Below are 18,788 nucleotides of genomic sequence, written 5' to 3'. Positions count from 1 at the left end.
GAACTGTCTTGCGGTGATAACCAAGTATCATTTGGAAGCAATACAGAAGCAAGTAGATCAAATATGATTTTTCTATAGAGTACACAAATGTCCTGGCAGATTGTGAAGCTTAGGTACTACAGTCTGTGTCATGCACAAGGCTTTTAATGTCTGGAAGTTTGTACCAAGTCATAGAACAGGTCAGGAAGTTACAGTTATCTTTTACATGGATTGTGTGGCACTGTATCCTTTCAACTAGGCTTTTGAAATAGGATTCAAACTTGGGGTCTCAAGTGCCATTGAAGAGAAGTAGTTCTTGCTGCATTCCAGAGACACTGTAGTGTAGCATTATCCAATGAGAAAAATCTTATCTTTATGTTTTTTTCTGAACCTGTGGCTTCCCCTGTAATGAGCAAGAATTTTTACTGTGCCCCACATGCTGGCATATTCAATATACTATTTTACTTAGTCAGCTTTGCACATCTTCTGTTTTGAAACGAGGTAGTTGCTTCAGTACCAGTTTCCTGATAATCACAGTATAAAACGAGATTTTTACTTGCTCACAACTTTTTGTCAGATGTTTGGGCTGAAACTTTTCATCTTGTATGTATATCTACTTTCAGTTTATTCCTTTTTTCTATTTTTGTGTGGGAAAAACTGAAATTGGAGAAATTTATCTTCTTCCTCAAACTAGGGGAAAATGAGTTATTCGCCCTTGTCTATAGTATTGTATAGTCTTCATACAGATTGACGGGAAAATTGGCTAAGGTTTTTAAGCAGGTGTGTTAGATTCAGCCTGGTACTTAGAAGCACTTTTTCTATCATTGCGTATCTGCTATGGGTGATGCTATGTTCAATGGCCTGAAATGAGCAATAAAACTCTCTCCTACATTGTCAGTGATGCTTCTGCTGGCCTAGACAGCTGGAGCCGTCTGCCTGAATTACAGTAGGAGCAAGAATCAGATGTGTGAGGGCAGCAGAAGTTTAAGTTGAGACAAAGATCATTTAGGCTTTAAGGTCTCTTGGGAATGAGATGACAAACATTTGAAGGAAACTGATTCTTACTGCTGTAGCTGGTGGGGAAAAGAAGACACTGTGTTGCTGTTCTTGCTCCCTAGCATTCACCTAGGTCTGCACATGTGCCTGTGGATTGTGAAAATGCGTGGCACATTGGCTAAAGCAAAGGGAGTTTCAAAATCAGAAACTGTACTGGTCTCTATCTCCATGCTTGCAAAGGAAAGAGGATGCTAGTAGACAGGAAAGGTAACTAGTTGGAGGCCTCTGGCTAGGACTGCCAGAGAAGGGGCACCCACATGTGTTCAGGAGGAGAAAACTGCACTGCACTCCAGTGATTTCTGATCTCTTTTTGCTCATCATTACTTTAGAAAACTGCTGCCATGTGTGGTTCAGTGGATCACTTTTTTGCCTTTCCACCATAGTGTCAGGCTTCTTGCTGCTAGTGCTTATGACTTCATCTCTTCCATAGGATCAGGATTGATGCCACAGATCTTTGGGATTTGGGTTCTGTGCCTCCCTGGTGGAGCCTCTCTCTGAGGCTGGGAAGGTTTTGAGCTAATTCGCAGGCAGGTTGTCTATTTTAGGCCAATTTCCTGAGGAAGCAAGCTTAAATAACTGGACTGTGTTGGCTTTTTTGTCTCAGTTGGTTTTGAACACATCACCTTATTTCAACCAGATTTGGTAGAGCAGTGAAGTCCTCAAAAATGTGAAGTTTTACTTTTAACAAAAATCCCTGACTAGTTTTCAAATGGAGTCTCAAACTCCTCTTGGCAGAAGAGCTGCAGTTTGGGCTCATTAGGTAATCTTGCAGCTAGTCTGTCCATACCTAGTGGCTGAGTATGATACACATAGCAGAACCAGTCACAGTAACTATTGGTTCTTGCCTAGGTATTACAAGAGGGGTTGTATGTATTTGAGAAAGAGGAATGTACGACACAAATTCAAAGAAACAAGTTTTATTATTTCAGCTCTCTAAGCTGAAGCATCTTGAGAGAGCTGTATTCTCTTTCACCATCAATGTCTGAGGCAGACAGCTCGATAATGAGTCTAAATAACAGAATACGAATGAGTCTCTACTGCTTGTCTCTTCGTCTCTTCTTGCTACTTAGGCTGTGATGTGGCTGTAGAAGAGTTTTATACCCTGTTTTTAACTCATTCCTTCCCTTTAGGCTGTTGTAGGTTTTTGAAAGGTAAACTTACATATGATATCTTTGAAGATGAATATCTTTTTTTCTTCCAGTAACAGATTTAAGAGCTGGCTAGAGAAACCTTCAACTTTCATTAGAGGTCTCAAAATTCAAGCAATAGTGTCCTGGCATATTTAAGTTTTCAGGAAATCAGTTCTTCTATAATATAGCTGTATACTGCTTGCTTACAGTGTTTGTGAAGAGCTTACTGACAGATTTTTTTTTTTTAATGTATCTCTTAACGTATCATGCAAATCTGAACTTCCAGTGCAGATAAGAAAGCCATATAACCTGGCTGGATTTTATAACACATTTTTACAACAACAACAAAACAAAAGAGAAACTTACTTTAGAGGAATCTATCAGTATCTACTCTGAAATATACTATTTGGACCTACTAAGCACATACACATACTCAGCTCTGTGTGTTCAGAAGAATATCAAAATATATATTTATAATGTGTGGATGTACATCAGTATATTTGTAATATTCCTTCCACATGCTCCCATAAGATAGTTAAAGTAACTCTGGCTAAATATTAGAACAAAGTAAAAACATTGCTGATTCCCAGGCTAGCCGGCTTGCTGGGACATTTTTATAATTCTTGTGCTCTGTTGTTGGAGATCTCCAATTAGCCTCAAACTAGAGCTCACAGCTTGTGTGTGAAACAGGCAGCTGCTGGCACGCAATCTTCCCTGAAGTTGTTTCCTTTCCTTTTTCCTGAGATTTAGCGAAGGGGGGGAAGGGGTTGGAGTCACATGGATGCAAGGCTTTTGATTAATGTCCAAGTCTGTGCTGCTGCGGAGGCTTTCCAACCTCTCAGCTAACAGGGCGAGCTGGGAACCAGTGACCGCTCGTTTCCTCCAGGCTGTGTCCCCTTCCTGACGGGAAAGGAGCTCACACTAGGGTGGCTTTTTGCCTCCGGACCTTGGGCTGCTGCTGGAGCTAGGTGAGAAGGGGCTGAGCTTGCTGTGCGGCTTAGGACCAGCCAGAGCCCAACTCTGCTATGTAACTTAGTGGGGTCTTTTGTTGTCTTCTACAGCCAAGCGCCGGGGTGCTCAGACAGCGCTGCCGCCACCGGGAGAGGAGCTGGGCAAGGCACTGGGCTGGGAACACCGCTTCTGCTTGTTGCACCATGACAGAAGAAAGCAAAGGGGATGGCAAGGGGGAAAGCGGGAAGGACTTGGAGAAGCAGCTTCGCCTGCGTGTGTGTGTCCTCAATGAGCTGCTTAAGACCGAGCGGGACTATGTGGGCACACTGGAGTTCCTGGTGTCGGTGAGTGGAATCAAGGTGCCCCTTGCTCTCCAGGGTGCAGCCACTCCTGAACAGCCACAGGGAGCTATGCTTGCCTCTGTGCTGCTGTTTGGGGAGGGGAGCACCCGCTGGAGGGACTGGGGCAGCCCCGTGTGAGAGGGCTGCTGCTTCGGAAGCGTGTGTGTGTGGGGGGGGGGTGTGAGGGGGACGGCCGGATGTGGGGTGCGACTCAGCCGGGAAAACATATTCCACAGCAAAGCTGTGCTGGGTGCTTGTTTTTGCTAGACTTCCTCCCTTTAAAGCAGGCTTTGAAATGGCTGGGTAGGGGTGTCCCCTAAGTTCTCCCCCTGTTTGCCCTCCTCAGAGAGCTTGCACAGATGATCTCACTTCTGCACAGATGATCTCACTTCTCCGGGCATGGAGGCTGAGGGGGGAATGTGTTTGGTTTCAGGTCTGTCTTGGATGCTGGGGCTTGTGCTCATTGCAGGTTGCTGTAATTCCATTACTTATAGTCCTTGAAACACAGGGTAAGGGAGGGAACAGAGAGGGTGTGGGTGTGCAGCAGCTGCTTGGCATTAAAGCCACATGTGGCACTCAGTCCTGCCTTGTGATACAGGGCTCAGCTGGGAAGAAAGTATGTTTTGGTGAGTGCTGTGTTGTAGCAGTTTTAGCTTCCTTCTATTTCCTGCTATCACTATTGATAAGTTTGTTTGTGCCAGGTAATAGCAAGATATCCTCCTTTTCTGATTAAGCTATCTGCTGAAAGAGACAAAGCAGCATAACAATTTACATAAGATGTGTGCAATGTTTCTTTCCCATTTGTGTGTGGTGTCAGTAGCATTGCTTTAGGGTCTTGTTGAGGTAAGCATATCCAAATTGTCTGCTTAATTTTGCAGACAATCTTTCACAATAGCCCCCACATTCTTTTCTCCCCTCCCCTGTCTCGTCAAAGAGGGGAAATCCTTCAAACTGCAAACTTCCTGCTTTGCTGCTTTGAGATCTGTGAACTTTCTGCTTATTATCATGGAAGAGGAAATTCGCAACTTGGCTGTGACAGGGAGAATAAAAGGACAGACACTGGAGTGAAATAAGATCTACCGAGTAGCTTATTTTCTCCATATGTTTATCCTCAGAACCATGAAAAATGGTAAATGTTCCAATGTGTTGTCTGTTTTTCTTTTTTTTTTATATATATTTTTTTTAACAAGTATATTTGAGAAAGTGGTTGTAAGATTGTTTTTTACTTTGATTTAACAATTGGATTTTATTTACTGTAAAAAAATAGAAAATATCTTGAGACTGGTCTACAATATTTGATCTTAAGCCCCAAATTTGACATGTATCAGTCTTCAGTCACTTTAGTAAATTTAAAGAATATGTAATGAATTGAACCTGACAGTTTGAAACATAAGATAAATGTTTGTGTTCAAGCGATAAGTGCTCAGCTCCTTCTAAAAAGTAGACTCCCTATATATATATTTCTAGTTGCATCCCAAATAAAGAATTCATATCTCAGAATTTGTATCAAGATGATCCAGATAAATCATATGAAGAAAAGGAGAAGGACAGGAGTTAATTACCTGGTTCTGTCAGCTGTTTCATGTTCGTTAATGTTAGTGAACAGGATTCAAGTGATAATTCAGAGAATTTCAAGCCTTTAAAGGGAAGTGTCATGCATTCTAACTGTACTTCAGTGCTGATTTGAGGAAACAGTTTCTGAGCTTTTTTCTTGGCCTATCTGCCAAGACTTCTGTTGAGAGCAGCTGTGGTGGTTGATTCCGTGAGGGAAACAACCCTGGGCTTGAGTGAATATAGAGGCTTTTGTGTTTTTCTCATACACCATCAGAACCATCACTGTGCTTTTTCCTATGGTTACCTCTTGATCTAGAGGCTAAACTTAAGGTTTATGATTCCCTTTTCTTAAAAGTGTTGTGGGCTAAAGGATGAGCTTTCCTGAGGTATAAAGACTTGCAGTTTTCTCTGATTATAACTGAAGGCTTATTCCTATGTGTTCAACCTTGGCAAGTGTTGTGTAAAAGACATGGGATGAATCTATATCAACATTTTAGTTCAGACCAGGAGTATGCTTTTGAAGCAGATCTTCCCAGTCATCCCTTCTTTCTTTGTTTCACATTGTGAGGTGGTCTTGGGGCACACACACTGGATTCCTTTTGGATGGAACTGAAGTGGAAGATTTTCTCTAAGAACACATCTGGCTGCTATTGAGTGTGCAGACTAGAGCTGGTCAGAAGTAACCCCCTGCCCCTCTGCAACAGGTGTGATGTGGGCCTAGGCCTCAGCTGCAACTGTTTCTCTGTCCAAACCCTATTCTGTTTTGCAGCACTTCTTGTTAAAGTCGGTGCGGTTGTAGAGAATGACGTTCCAATAAAAGTTGGGAGTTAGGCTTCCAAGTCTCTTGGGCACTGTTAGTGGTAGGAATACTTACTGTGAACTTACTGTGGTAGAAATTGCATTTCCTTTGTGATGGAAGAGCTGAAGACCATGTATAGATTTTTTCTAAAAAGGTTACATAGAGGACATGCAGTTTCCACTGAAGTTAGTAGGAACAGAGTATTTGCTTAGTTAAATAAAAAGAATAAGCTCTAATCCTGAAATTGTAGTTCTTTTTGTGGGGCTACAGAATGTAATGTTCTGTGATGTTTATAGTTCATACAGAGAAGTACATCAGCATACAGAGAAGTACATCACCATTTTTCTGTGAGCCAGCAATATATGCTTGTGGCCAAGTAGGCTAATGGTATCCTGGAGTGCATTAGGAAGACTGTTGCCAGCAGGTGGAGGGAGGTGGTCCTGCCCCTCTACTCAGCCCTCATGAGGCTGCATCTGGAATGCTGTGTCCGGTTCTGGGCTCCCCAGTACAAGAGAGACATGGGGCTACTGGAGAGGGTCCAGTGTAGGGCTACAAAGATGATCAGAGGGCTGGAGCCTCTGCCCTGTGAGGAACAGCTGCGAGAGCTGGGCCTCTTCAGCCTGGGGAAGAAAAGACTGGGAGGGATCTTATCTGTAGATATATAGGAAATGTTTTGCTAGTTTCTCTATGCTGGAAAAATTTCTGTTAGAATTATTTAGGTTCTTCGGTTTGTATTGGAATTAGAAAGGGTCTCACTGAGGACAAATTTCTGATTGGCTTTTTAAAGTAGTTTGGTTTAGTATTCCTCTGTCATTCTTCATTCTCCATTTATGATCATCAGTGTAGTGAGAAGCAGCTTGGTTTATGTAATTTGTCAAAAGTTTACAAGGCTATTAAGCGCAAAACCAAAAAGTTATGTTCGTTATGTTCATTATTGAGTTGCATAGGTGTGGCCAACTAATGCCCATGTTCATCTCTTATTTTTGGCTTTATGCTGTGTAAATACAGTGTTCTGTTAATCTGTACTTCTCACAGATCAAATCTGAGTGGAAAGGCCTGGTTGTATTCACTTTGGATCACCAGAATCTTTCATGTAATAAACTATAGTAGCATACTGTGTTAAGACATCAGTAATACTGATCAATGACAGTTTTGGGAATGTTTGAGTGACACACAGTCACTGCAATGCCAGCAGGACTAGACATGCACAAGAGATTATAAAAGAGTGTAAGAGATGAAATATTTGAAGAATACTGAATATTTAAAACTATTTCATAACATTTGGAGTGTCATTTCAATATCAGAGTTTATTTGTTCATGTTAGCATTTAGCATTTCCTACAGTAAATAAATCTAGTAATAAGAAAACTTACCTAAGGTACTAAAACATTTTCAGAGGGAAGAATATCTAGAGATGGAGTATGTTATGAGTTACAGTCTGAGATTTCTGTTCAAACTATTGATACTTCACTTGCTAATTAGATTTTTTTTTCCTACTGCTCTCTGGTGATACATCTTACAAGGAAGGAATTTTTGCTTTCTGATGATAGAAAAGCTGTACTTGTGAGGATCTAGGAGAATAATTTTTCACCACCATACTCATTCTGGAGGGGAAAGGAAGCAATAGTTGGTAATTAATTACTCTATATAAGCTAATTACACATCGTTTTATTTAGTGGAGTCACTGAATAAGTATAACTTTGAGTGTTCATGATAAAGATGCTCTTTTTTTTTTTACTTCTATGTATTCATCAATATCACATACATTAGGCATTTAAAAATTGAAAAATAAACCATTTTCATTTTATTTAAGGTGAACTTTGTAAACATAGTTAAAATTTACCTTTTTTTTGTCTGTAAGTAGCACAATTAGCTCTCTAAAGTGAAACTGAATAAGCCTTTTAAAGGTTCCAGTTGGTTAAGTATCTTATGCTTTGAGAAGTTCACTTGACTTTTTAAGAAACATTTTACAAAACAAGTTTCTTTTTAATTATCTTAATGTTTTCACGCAGGATTTTATTTACTGTGTAAAGCAGAGCATTGATCTGAACCCTCAACTTAGCAGTAATGTAGAGAAAATAAAAATGGAGTAGAAGTTGCTGAGAAAGTAAAAAGCATTTAATAGTAAACAATTGCTAAAAAGTAGCTGCTTAATTGTAACTTTGTAACTTAGTACGAGGCTTAGTCTGTAGGCTTTATGCTTAAGTTTGGCCAGTAAAGTCAAATAAAGCTGTGAAGAAATTTAACATGCAGATGTACTGCAGGAAAATATGGTAGATGCAAAAGTAGGTTAAAAAATATTTAAAGGAAGAAAAATTATTTTGAAGTAGAAATTGGAAATGTGATAGAGCTGCTACATTTGGTACTTTGGGGATAGCCATGGAACTGGAGAGTTTATTTTTATATGACAAGGATCTCTTTTTCTGGTGTGTTTTCATGTTCTGACAGATTTGACACTGAGGGGAATAGAAGCATATGTTAACACTCTACATTAGGCTGAGCTGGGGTGACTGGATAGCTAGATTTTCATGCAGCTGGAAAAAAATAGCTAATTTATTATGTAGCACATACTGATTTAGGTCCTACTGTATCGTCTTCTCTATTATCTTCCACTTGCACTAGAGTGAACATAACAGGATACACATTTATAGATAGTTCTCAGGGAAGCAGAATCTTTACTTCTCAAAGGACATAAAGAGAATTTGTTCAGGAGTTTCATTATCTGGTCTTCTGTGTGGCTGTATGACTTCTCAGGACCTGCATTTCCCTGCCACACTGAACCTTTCTTTTTTCCCTTGTCTCAATAGGTTTTTCTCTGAATGATGAGCAGACTAATGAGTTAGAATTGATTAACAGTAACAGAGACTTTATGTAAATTTTAGTTAACTTCAGCATTATTACCATTGGCCAGCAAAAGGGGATTTGTATGCTGAATTGAAACTCCCCAAATGGTTATGCTAGATGATGCCATTAGGTTGCTGGGCCTTTCACAAAAGAACCACTTCTAAATGATCTTTTATGGTTATAGTTTGATAAAAGAATAACATTTATATCTATATAATATCTCAATCAATTACAGTAATAATTAGTGACTACATAATGGTTTGCATAATGGCATTTATATTTTATAAAAGGGATTTAAATGAATGGAAGGGAAGGGTTTTAGCTGGCTGCATTTTTTGATAAGGTTATGGGATTTCCTTTTTCTTCAGGAAGAGAAAAACAACATTCTATGGCTACTTCATCATAAAAAGTCAAAAGGAAGTGCAAACACAATTACCATAGAAAGTCAATATCTTTTCCATTCATTTCCAGTTTCTACATTTTTTTTTAACTTGCCTAAGCATTAGAAAAAAACTGAATGTGATACTCAAATTTGTATTTGACTTTGGTTGCCTATGTCAATAGCACCATCTGTGGTCTCTGTCAGAGTAAGAGTAACTGCTTAAAAGCTGTTTATTTCTATGTAACACCCTGTCTCTAATGTCTGACTCTTGCTTTATACAGTTGATTAGCAAGAGAGATTATTCCTGTCTCTGGTAGCTGAGCACAGAGTTCATTCAAGGCAAAAAGCAGAGGTTTCTAGGCAAATATCTCGTTTGGAAGTGTAGTGAATTATACTGAATTCTACTCAAGACAGATGTTTCATACTTCTCACAGGTTTTCCTCTAATTGCTCTCAAATGCCCTTGGTCTGTACCTTACAAAGCTGCTCTTTAAGGAAAAAGGTGGTTTGTTTAGCTGCTCAAACAAAAATCTAAAATAGTGAAAGCATAAATTCTTGTTTCATAGCATTTAAGAAAGTTTTATGTTAAGACTGTTTTAGACTAAGAAGAGAATGATATGCTTAGGGCTGTTGTATAACAACTTACCTTCTTAATTGATTGGTATTTATAAGTCTAGTTGCATTTGTAGTGTTCCAGTTACTCCTTTGCTCAGTGTTGGCTCTCCTACTGCATACATTTCAGAAGTTTGTGAGGTGAACTGCTAGTTTAAAGAGACTATTTTTGAGGAGACCATCAATCAATATGTCTAGGTTAAGTTACTATATGCAGCTGAACACTGTTAAGTAGTATGCTGTTTGCAGGGATTCAAACATTTGTGGAGAAAGATTTTTCAAACCTCTTCAGTAGCAATTTTTGTCACCATTTTTAAACATTAAATGCTTGAAACTATGCATTTCAAAGATAGTTTTTTCTGGTAAGCTTAGCATGCAGACTTGAGAACAATTTTGTCAAAGCAGGTAAGAATATGTAAGAATTCAAAGTTAGTAACAGTATTACACTATAGGAGGCACTGAGAAGTTCTTCATACATTGGAAACCAAAAGGAGCTATGTTTTGGCCAAAATAAACAAATCCAAACTGGCTATAGTAGACCTGAGATATTGCTGGAGGCAACTTGCCAGTCTGTAGAAGGATAGAAGCATAGATGTATATGTTAAGTTTATGTCTCTGTTTGGAAAGGAATTGGATTAACTCTGAATGAGGTATAGAATGGAATAAGATGATAATTTAAATGATAATTTTAGGGTCTTTTTAATGTAATAAATACATGCTCTTTTGCAGGGATTTTGTTTAACTTTTTCTATTTTTACTTTTAATTCACAGTACATGCACATTTGGTTTTCTGCTTCAGACTGAGCAGGATTTTTACTAGACTGAGTGCGGTGGTGTGGGGCTCAAGAAAGCTCTCTGGAATGGGCTACTCAGGAGGGATATTGAGTCATATGAGGTCTTCCCTAGCCTGCTAGTAGAAGTGGAAGATACAGTTACAAAGTAATTAAGGCAACTGGATATACGTAAGTCTGAGACCAGATGGAATGCACTTGAGGGAGTTGGCTTGTGTCATGGTGAGACCTCTTTATCATCTTCGAAAGGCCGTCTTGACTGGGGGAAGCTGACTGAGAATAGGCAAAGGTTGCACCAAGTTTCAGGAAGGGCAAGAAGCAGAATCCAGGAAACTGCAAGTTGGTCAGCCTCACCTCAGTCCCTGAGAAGGGGGTTATGCAGCAAATCTTCTTCCTTCACATGCACGAAAATGGTTTTGAAGAAGAGGATTGGGAACAGCCCCCATGGATATACCAAGGGTAAATCATGCCTGACTAACCTGATTACTTTCTGTAAGGAGATAACTGGTTCAAGGAGCATGTGGAGAGCTGTGGATATCATTTACCTTGATTTAACTGGATTTAACAGATTGCCCAGAGTCTATGGAATCTCTGTATTTTGGAAATGCTCAAAGTTCAGCTGGGCAAGGCTTTGAGCAACTGGCTGTAGGTGACCCCAATTTGAGCAAGAGATTGGACTAGATGACCTTTGCAGGTCCATTGCTCCCTATATGACTCATTATTTTTGCAGTTTCGATATGATGAGAAAAAGGCAAATTGGGTCATGAAGTTTGAGCTCCTCAGTGAAGCAAAATTTTCAGGGTTATATCTGTACTTTTTCTGTCCTCTGAAATTGCAGTGGAAGTGGATGGACTACACTGTTCAACAAATGAAAATATTCAAAATCCAAGAGGAAACTCAAATACACAAATGACCTTTTGCACTGTAGTGTATTTGCTCAGCAAACAAACAACCTTGCATTTCTATAATATTTTCTATTCGAAAAGTTTTGAGTGTGTTACTGTCATTAATAACCAATGGGAGACTTAGAAACATCTTGATCTCCAATCTCACAGGAAATCTGTGGCAGAGCCAGAAATACAGTGTGATGTCTTGATTTCCGGTTTAGAGCTCTGACTGCAAAGCAATCCTTTCCGTTTGTATATAACGGATGCCAAAAGGATGGATGTCTGCTTAAAACATCTGAGAGCCTGCAAGAATTTTTCAAAGCTAGCTTCATTTTATGCAAGCTTTATTATTCCTTTCATTCACTCACTTGTTCACAGCTCAGTTTATCCTGTTTTAGGGACAAAATTGAGATAGTAGTGGTTTGTGCATACTTTATCAATAAACAATTTTAGGTCCCATGAGACTTCCTTATTTTCCTTTGTGTTTTGCAGCCTGACTTCCAAGCCATTTGCTATACTTCATGGGCTTTTTGTGTTCTTCCTATCTCTTTTGAGGGTGCTTCTGTTTCTGGATATTTTTTCAGATGTGTATGTAAAGCCTGTGATCTGTCTACAAATCATAAACAGTGTAAGAATTCTAACTTTAAGGTTGAAAAACAAGGGTAAGAGAAGCAGTTAGAAAGGAAGATTAGTAGTGAGAACAGTTATAAGAGGTAGTAGGGTGGCTTTCAGTACTTTATTTTTAGTTCAGTGTGATGCAAGATGCCCCACAATAAAGGGATAATATCTTTTGAATGGAGTGGAGTAAATCATCCATTCCTTGAGGTGTTAAGGGAAGTTACATCTTTATTTTCACTTCAGAAAGCTGTAGTTGGTAATACTTGCACCTGAGGTTTACATTCATTTTAGGTATTGATATGTTTGCTTTCTAAATACAACTTTGCCTATTATAACAGCTAAGGAGAATGACCAGTGCCAGTTGACAAGCAAATTTACGTTAAATACAGATTTGTATTTTCTTCCTATGAAATATACTGGTAGTGTCCTGGGCTGTTTAAAAGGAATCATTCCCAGAGAAAGGCATGGAAGTGTTCCAGATAGTGAATCAACAGTCAGAGCCTCCTCATGCCTTAATCGATTGTAGTATGACAGAGGAGCATCAGTGAATACTGAGACCACTTTCTGTAACAAGTATCACTATTAACAGGTTACAAGTGATGTCAACACAATCTGATAATATGTTGGAGGATTAAGTTTCCTGAAGTCCATATATGATGCCTTTTAAAATATTTAAATGGCAGGTTTTAAGATCTCTATCGGGAATATTAATCAGTTTAACTAGTGTGGATTAGGCAGAAGCAATCAGCTGGCAGTTTGAATAGAAAGGAAGAAAAAGACAGAAAACATGGAGAACGCATAGGTCAGGAAGATTTACTCATGAGATCTATGCAGTTGATGCTCATTTTAACTGGATAGGTATGAACTGAGCCATAAGAAATTCTGTAATGCAGTTGGGAATAAAGGTTCTTGATAGAGATATTAAGGGTATTTCTATATGTGTTGCAAAAAATCAAGAAAATATAATTGGGTGATGGTTGCTCAGAGCTAAAAGGCTGGCCAAGTCTGGCTAGCTGAGAGACAACAAATAATGTTGTCCACTCTGCAATCTGAGTGTGACAAATTTGAAGGTGAGGCCTGGAGTATATGTGTGGCTGCAGCCTCTGAGTCCCCAGCTGGAATGGCTGGGGTATATTTTAGGAACCACAAGTCAGAAAGGCTAAGCTACAAGAGAGCTTTCTCACTTAGGCTAGAAGTTTATAATTGTTGTGCTTATAAGCTTCCAGTTTATTGAAAAGCCTAGTTCTGGGGTTTATTAACCTAAAATGAAAGGAATTGAAAGAACCTATGAAACCTCTGGGATATATTTAATGGTAGGCCTATCACAATGATCTTTTTCATAGGTAGTTAGTAGCAGATGTTTAAGAAGGGTGTACCCCTCCTAACTATGGGCAGCAGTGGTTTAGGGGCTGTCTGGGTTTAGGGGTATTAGTGACTGTGGATGGATGACCTGGATACAAACTAAGTAATCTCTGAATTTCTCTACTTGAATTTTGTAAAGTTCCTATTATTTGCTTGCACAGAAGTTTCTGAATTTGAACATCTGCAGATATATCGAAGAAAAGAAGGTGATCAGGAGTAGCCAGCATGGATTCGCCAAGGGGAAATCCTGCTTAACCAACCTGATAGCCTTCTCTGATGGAATGACTGGCTGGGTAGATGAGAGGAGAGCAGTGGACATTGTGAACCTTGACTTCAGCAAGGCTTTTGACACTGTCTCCCATAACATCCTCCTAGAGAAGCTCAGGAAGTGGGGGTTAGACGAGTGGACAGTGAGGTGGATTGAGAACTGGATGAAAGGCAGAGCTCAGAGGGTCATCATCGGTGGCATGGAATCCGGTTGGAGGCCTGTGGCTAGTGGCGTCCCCCAGGGCTCAGTACTGGGTCCCATCCTGTTCAACTTCTTCATCAATGACCTGGATGAGGAGACAGAGTACCTCCTCAGCAAGTTTGCTGATGATCCCAAGCTGGGAGGAGTGGCTGACACACCTGAGGGCTGTGCTGCCATTCAGAGAGACCTGGACAGGCTGGAGAGCTGGGCAGACAGGAACCTCCTGAGGTTCAGCAAGGGCAAGTGCAGAGTCCTGCACCTAGGGAGAAACAACCCTAGGCACCAGTACAAGCTGGGGGCTGACCTGCTGGAGAGCAGCTCTGCAGAGACAGACCTAGGAGTGCTGGTGGATGACAGGTTGACCATGAGCCAGCAATGTGCCCTTGTGGCCAAGAAGGCCAATGGTATCCCGGGGTGCATTGGGAAGAGTGTTGCCAGCAGGTTGAGGGAGGTGATCCTGCCCCTCTACTCAGCTCTGGGGAGGCCTCGTCTCTAGTACTGTGTCCAGTTCTGGGCTCCCCAGTACAAGAGAGACATGGAGCTGCTGGAGAGAGTCCAGCGCAAGGCTGTGATGATGATCACAGGGCTGGAGCACCTGCCCTATGTGGAAAGGCTGCGAGAGCTGGGCCTGTTCAGCCTGGGGAAGGGAAGACTGAAGGGGGATCTTATCAATGTGTAGAAGTACCTGAAGGGAGGGTGTCAAGGGGACGGGGGCAAACTCTGTCTCTCGTCCTGTCACATGGGACAACTGAAAAATTGGCAGAAATTGAAGCACAGGAAGTTCCACCTGAAGGTGAGGGGGAATTTCTTCCCTGTGAGAGTGACGGAGCACTGGAACGGGTAGCCCAGAGAGGTTGTGGAGTCTCCTTCTCTGGAGATCTTCAAGGTCTGCCTGGATGCAACCATGTCTAACATGCTCTAGGTGACCCTGCTGAGTAGGGAGGTTGGACTAGATGATCTCCAGAGGTCCCTTCCAACCTTACTGATTCTATGATTCTATGAATTACACAAAATAATTCCCTTTGTTCATTTTAAGTCTTGCCTGTAAGTTTCACCAAGTGCTCAGGTTAATAGATTTTTTTTAAAAATCTGTAAGTAAATTAGTCCTGTTATGAAGCATCCTTTCATTTTTCAGACTCCTTTGAGATGAAATCTTTCAGTGTCATTGAGTTCCACCCTGGTTTTATTCTTAATTTTGTGAATAACAGCTTTCAGAAAGTAAAAATGAAAAAACACAAATGCATATGATAGTTATTTGGAGTTATGAGTTATGATTTGTATGAAAAGTTGATAAAGAATTCTGCTTACTGTTTTTCAAGGTGCAGTTAGCATGTTACTTAGGCCCAGCTCTCCTTTCTGCCTTTGAATATTGAAAATACTGTGAATATTTTTGTAGATTGTGGAAGATAATTGGAGTAAGAGCCCTGTGTGGCCTTAAAGGGCTCAGTGAAGGACAGAAGTAGTCAACAACAGTAGTAAATATGAAGAATGAGGAGTGCAAGATTATCAGGAAAAACCATGTACTGTGGAAATAAGAAAGAGAGAAGGAAATGAAGGAGAATGGAAATGAAGGAAAAAATACTGGAAATAAAAGAACTCATCACATCAGCAAGGTTGAAAGGAAGGTTGATTTAAAGGTTGATTCCTTTAAAGATGAAAAAAAGCACACAAAAAACCTTTGAAACTTACCAGGTGATGAGTGATGAGTTCTCCTGATCATCTAGTATTTGTGTTAATGGGACAGGCATAGCTGGCTTTTTCAGCAATGGCATAATTCAGCAGTCAATTATGTGCCATTGCTGATTCCTTAAGCAACATGCTGTTCGAAGGCTGAAGTAGTCTGGCTGATGTTAAGGTAGAAATGCTGTTTCTTAGATACTTTCAAATTTGTTTAGCATGAAGTGCAGAAATTCTGATTTTTTTCATTTATTTTATATAAAAATGTGAAATTTTTATAATTATCAAGAGATAATAGAAATTATGTCTTTAGAAAACTATTTTTAGATAATTGCAAATTTACCCATATTCGAAGCACCCACATTTTCAAGAGGTTGTGTCTGACTTAGTATTTTTAAAGTGAAAAGTTGTAGATTCCTTTATAATTTTGCAAATATTTTTGATAGAGTTGAGATCCTTTTCCAGGTTAAAATTACAGAGAAGGTCTCTCAAATAGTCAGAGGAATTGCATCAGTTTACTGTTTCCTCTAGGTAGAAAGATGCATTTTCTCATAAGATTTTGATTTATGTTTTTTGGTTTTTGTTTCTTTTTTGGTTCAGTGACACAATGTAACTTGTAACTAACATAAGTAATAATATTGGAATTTATGGAATTTTCACAGTTAGTTGAATATGGTTACCACACTTAATGTACTGTAGTCTATCTGGATATTTTTTATGTGAGCCGGAGTAGGATAATGAAATACTGATAGCTTTTATTTTCTTCTACCTTAAAGTTGCTCCTCATTCATTTATCTTTCTTTGACACTATGTGAGATCCTTTTTATTAAGAATAATGCCTGGAAGTTGGCAGTTATTTTCTGTGTGAATGTGTTAATTTCTTCCAGTATGCTGTGAAGTTGTCCTTGCAGGAAATAAACGGACTTTTTCCCATGTTTAGTATACTGAACTATTATAGTAGTCAGACTGGACAGAAACAATGGGAAGGAAAGTTTCCTGTTTTGTGGTTTTGTGAAGATTTTGAAGAGTTCTTCGATCCCAAGGAAGGTAAAGTTTTCCTCATTCAGAGCAGAGAATTGTTTTTCTTAAGTGTGTGATGTTGCTGTGATCTCTATTGAAAAGCAAATCTCAGAGGTTCACTCTCTTAAACGTTTCACAGGTAATTCGCCATCCATTGTACTTGGTTACATTTCAGTATTTGCATTTAAAAGTAGTAAAATTCAGGAGAGAAAGCTTAAACTTCAATCTTTATGAATACTCAAGTATATTGTGCTATGGTTATGAATGCTTTTGGATAGGTGAAATTATATTAAGTAATTGTCACAGTCAGCAGTCCTCATGTTTGAGCATGATTCTAATCTCCTCAAAAAGGAATAGAGCAGAACATGAATATAGCAGATTTAGAAGCTTTTCAGAATAATTATAAAGAGTTTGAATGACAGAGAAGAATTGTTCTAATTCTGTGCTTTTGAGCTGCTATGTCAGGATGAAATTGGAGAAAGTTGGTGTATCAGTGACTCAACAAATAGTGATGAAAATCTTATATGAAGCTGAGGGTAAATTACATTGTTACTGCTACAGTAAAAGTGATAATTTTCTGTAGATAGGCAAAGATATCTGACTCCTGAAGAAAAACACTGCAGAAGCCTATTAAGCCAAGATTTGGTCTGATGTGTTCATAAAAGATTTCTTGTCTTTCAGTTCTATATATGTATATTACAAGACACACCCATGAGTTGGTTGAGTTTTACTGGATTTTACTTTCTTTAGTAGAAGTTTTAATTTAGCAAAAAATAAGGAAGAAGCGTCTTCACTTGGTCTATCAAATGAAATGATGAATTACTGGTACCATCATTATGGCTCCTGTTAAACTTATGTTTTCAAGTATTGCAGTTATAGCAACCTTTAATAGTGGTTAAAAAAAATAAATTCTGTTTTGTCGTTATAGTGGCTTAAATTTATAATCTGCCACAATATCAATTTTTAAGCTAAAAATAAGTTCAGTAGTTAGTATTCAATCTCCAAATTCTTAACTCAGATTTTATAACGCATTCGTCAAATTAGGACAAATTAGGGTCAGGCAATCTAGTAAAACATACACTTTCTGAATTCTGCAGGAAAATTCTTTACTGAAGAATTATCTTTGTTAATGGAATCCTTTCAGATATTTTCTGCAATTTGATTCCAATTTTTTGTGTTGATCAGTAAAAAAGAACTGCCTTATTTTCTGAAGTTCCTGCTGGTTTTCTCTCAGTCCTATTTTATATACAAATTCCACTTTGCAACAATTGTCAATGGCAGTATTACATGAAATATTTGATTTCCTTGTCCCTTGCATTTAGACTAATATTATATTGGTTACTATATTGGGTATATGTGCCTAAGTGTTATTTTCTACTGGTAACTGCTGCACCATGAAAAATGAAGTTAATTTGGGCATCATGAGAAAAACGTGTGCTAGTAAAATGGGATTAATTTGCTTTATTGTATTACAGCAACTTTTAGCACAGAATATAACAATGAGTTTTTGCACTTGTAACTTTCACTAATAAAGAAATTCAGTAGCTAGATTTGCACCAAATGGTATTGCAATATGACGAATCAAAATGTGACAGTTTTTTTGATATTGTACATTTGATTGTTTTACTGGAAAAATCCTCAACTTTTAGTATATTGTTAGAAGCCATATCTGGTGTTTCCTAATAAGGCATATTTATATAAATTTGAAAACTGTGTAGAAGAGTGAACTTGAATTGCCAGGGGGTTCCCTCTCCCCCTCAAAAATGCAGTAAGTCTTTTAAAAATTAGCATGATATCTCGAATTCAAATCATATGGTTTTGAAGTTATTGTTTTGGTTATTTGACTGCAAGGTTGGAAGAATTCTTATAGGTAAAAAGATTAAAGAATCCTTTCAACAATAAAATCAAGATTAAATGGAATAATACCATCTATTTTTCATCACTGTTCTTTTAGTTGTTGCCACCTTTTTGTTAGTGCTCCTCTTTTACAAAAAATAGTTAAATTTTGCTTGCTTTCTCTTCCCAAACCCTCAACTAAAGTGTTCAAAGAAAGCAGCTTTTCATTCAGTACTCTCTGACAGAGCAAACCACTCAGTCCTCCTTTTTCTATGTCTGGGGATAGAAAGGTGCTTATCTTTCAGATTTCACAATAACAGTGGTAATGGTTGTTTGATAACTGTATAGGGGCTGGTGTACATCTGGCAGAAAAGGATACTCTGTGCTGCCAACCATCGAGATACTTTCACTTAAGTAGACATTTTGAATTAACTCATCAAAAGAGCTTCCATACTGGGTTAGATGGAAGATTTATCTAGCTG

General features: G+C 38.8%; 1 protein-coding gene across 1 annotated transcript in view; it reads left to right on the top strand.

Moving 5' to 3' along the window:
* Window positions 1–3,248: 3,248 nt before the first annotated feature.
* PREX2 (phosphatidylinositol-3,4,5-trisphosphate dependent Rac exchange factor 2) overlaps window positions 3,249–18,788 on the top strand; it is a 175,106-nt gene continuing 159,566 nt past the window's right edge. The window contains exon 1 of the mRNA XM_062568190.1: window positions 3,249–3,460. Coding sequence (XP_062424174.1) covers window positions 3,320–3,460 — 141 coding nt within the window. The 5' untranslated portion in view covers window positions 3,249–3,319. The remainder of the gene's footprint in view (window positions 3,461–18,788) is intronic.

Source organism: Rhea pennata, chromosome 2, assembly GCF_028389875.1.
Source record: "Rhea pennata isolate bPtePen1 chromosome 2, bPtePen1.pri, whole genome shotgun sequence".
NCBI lineage: Eukaryota > Metazoa > Chordata > Aves > Rheiformes > Rheidae > Rhea > Rhea pennata.
The sequence above is the reverse complement of the archived record's forward strand: the minus strand, read 5'-3'. Positions and strand labels throughout refer to the sequence as shown.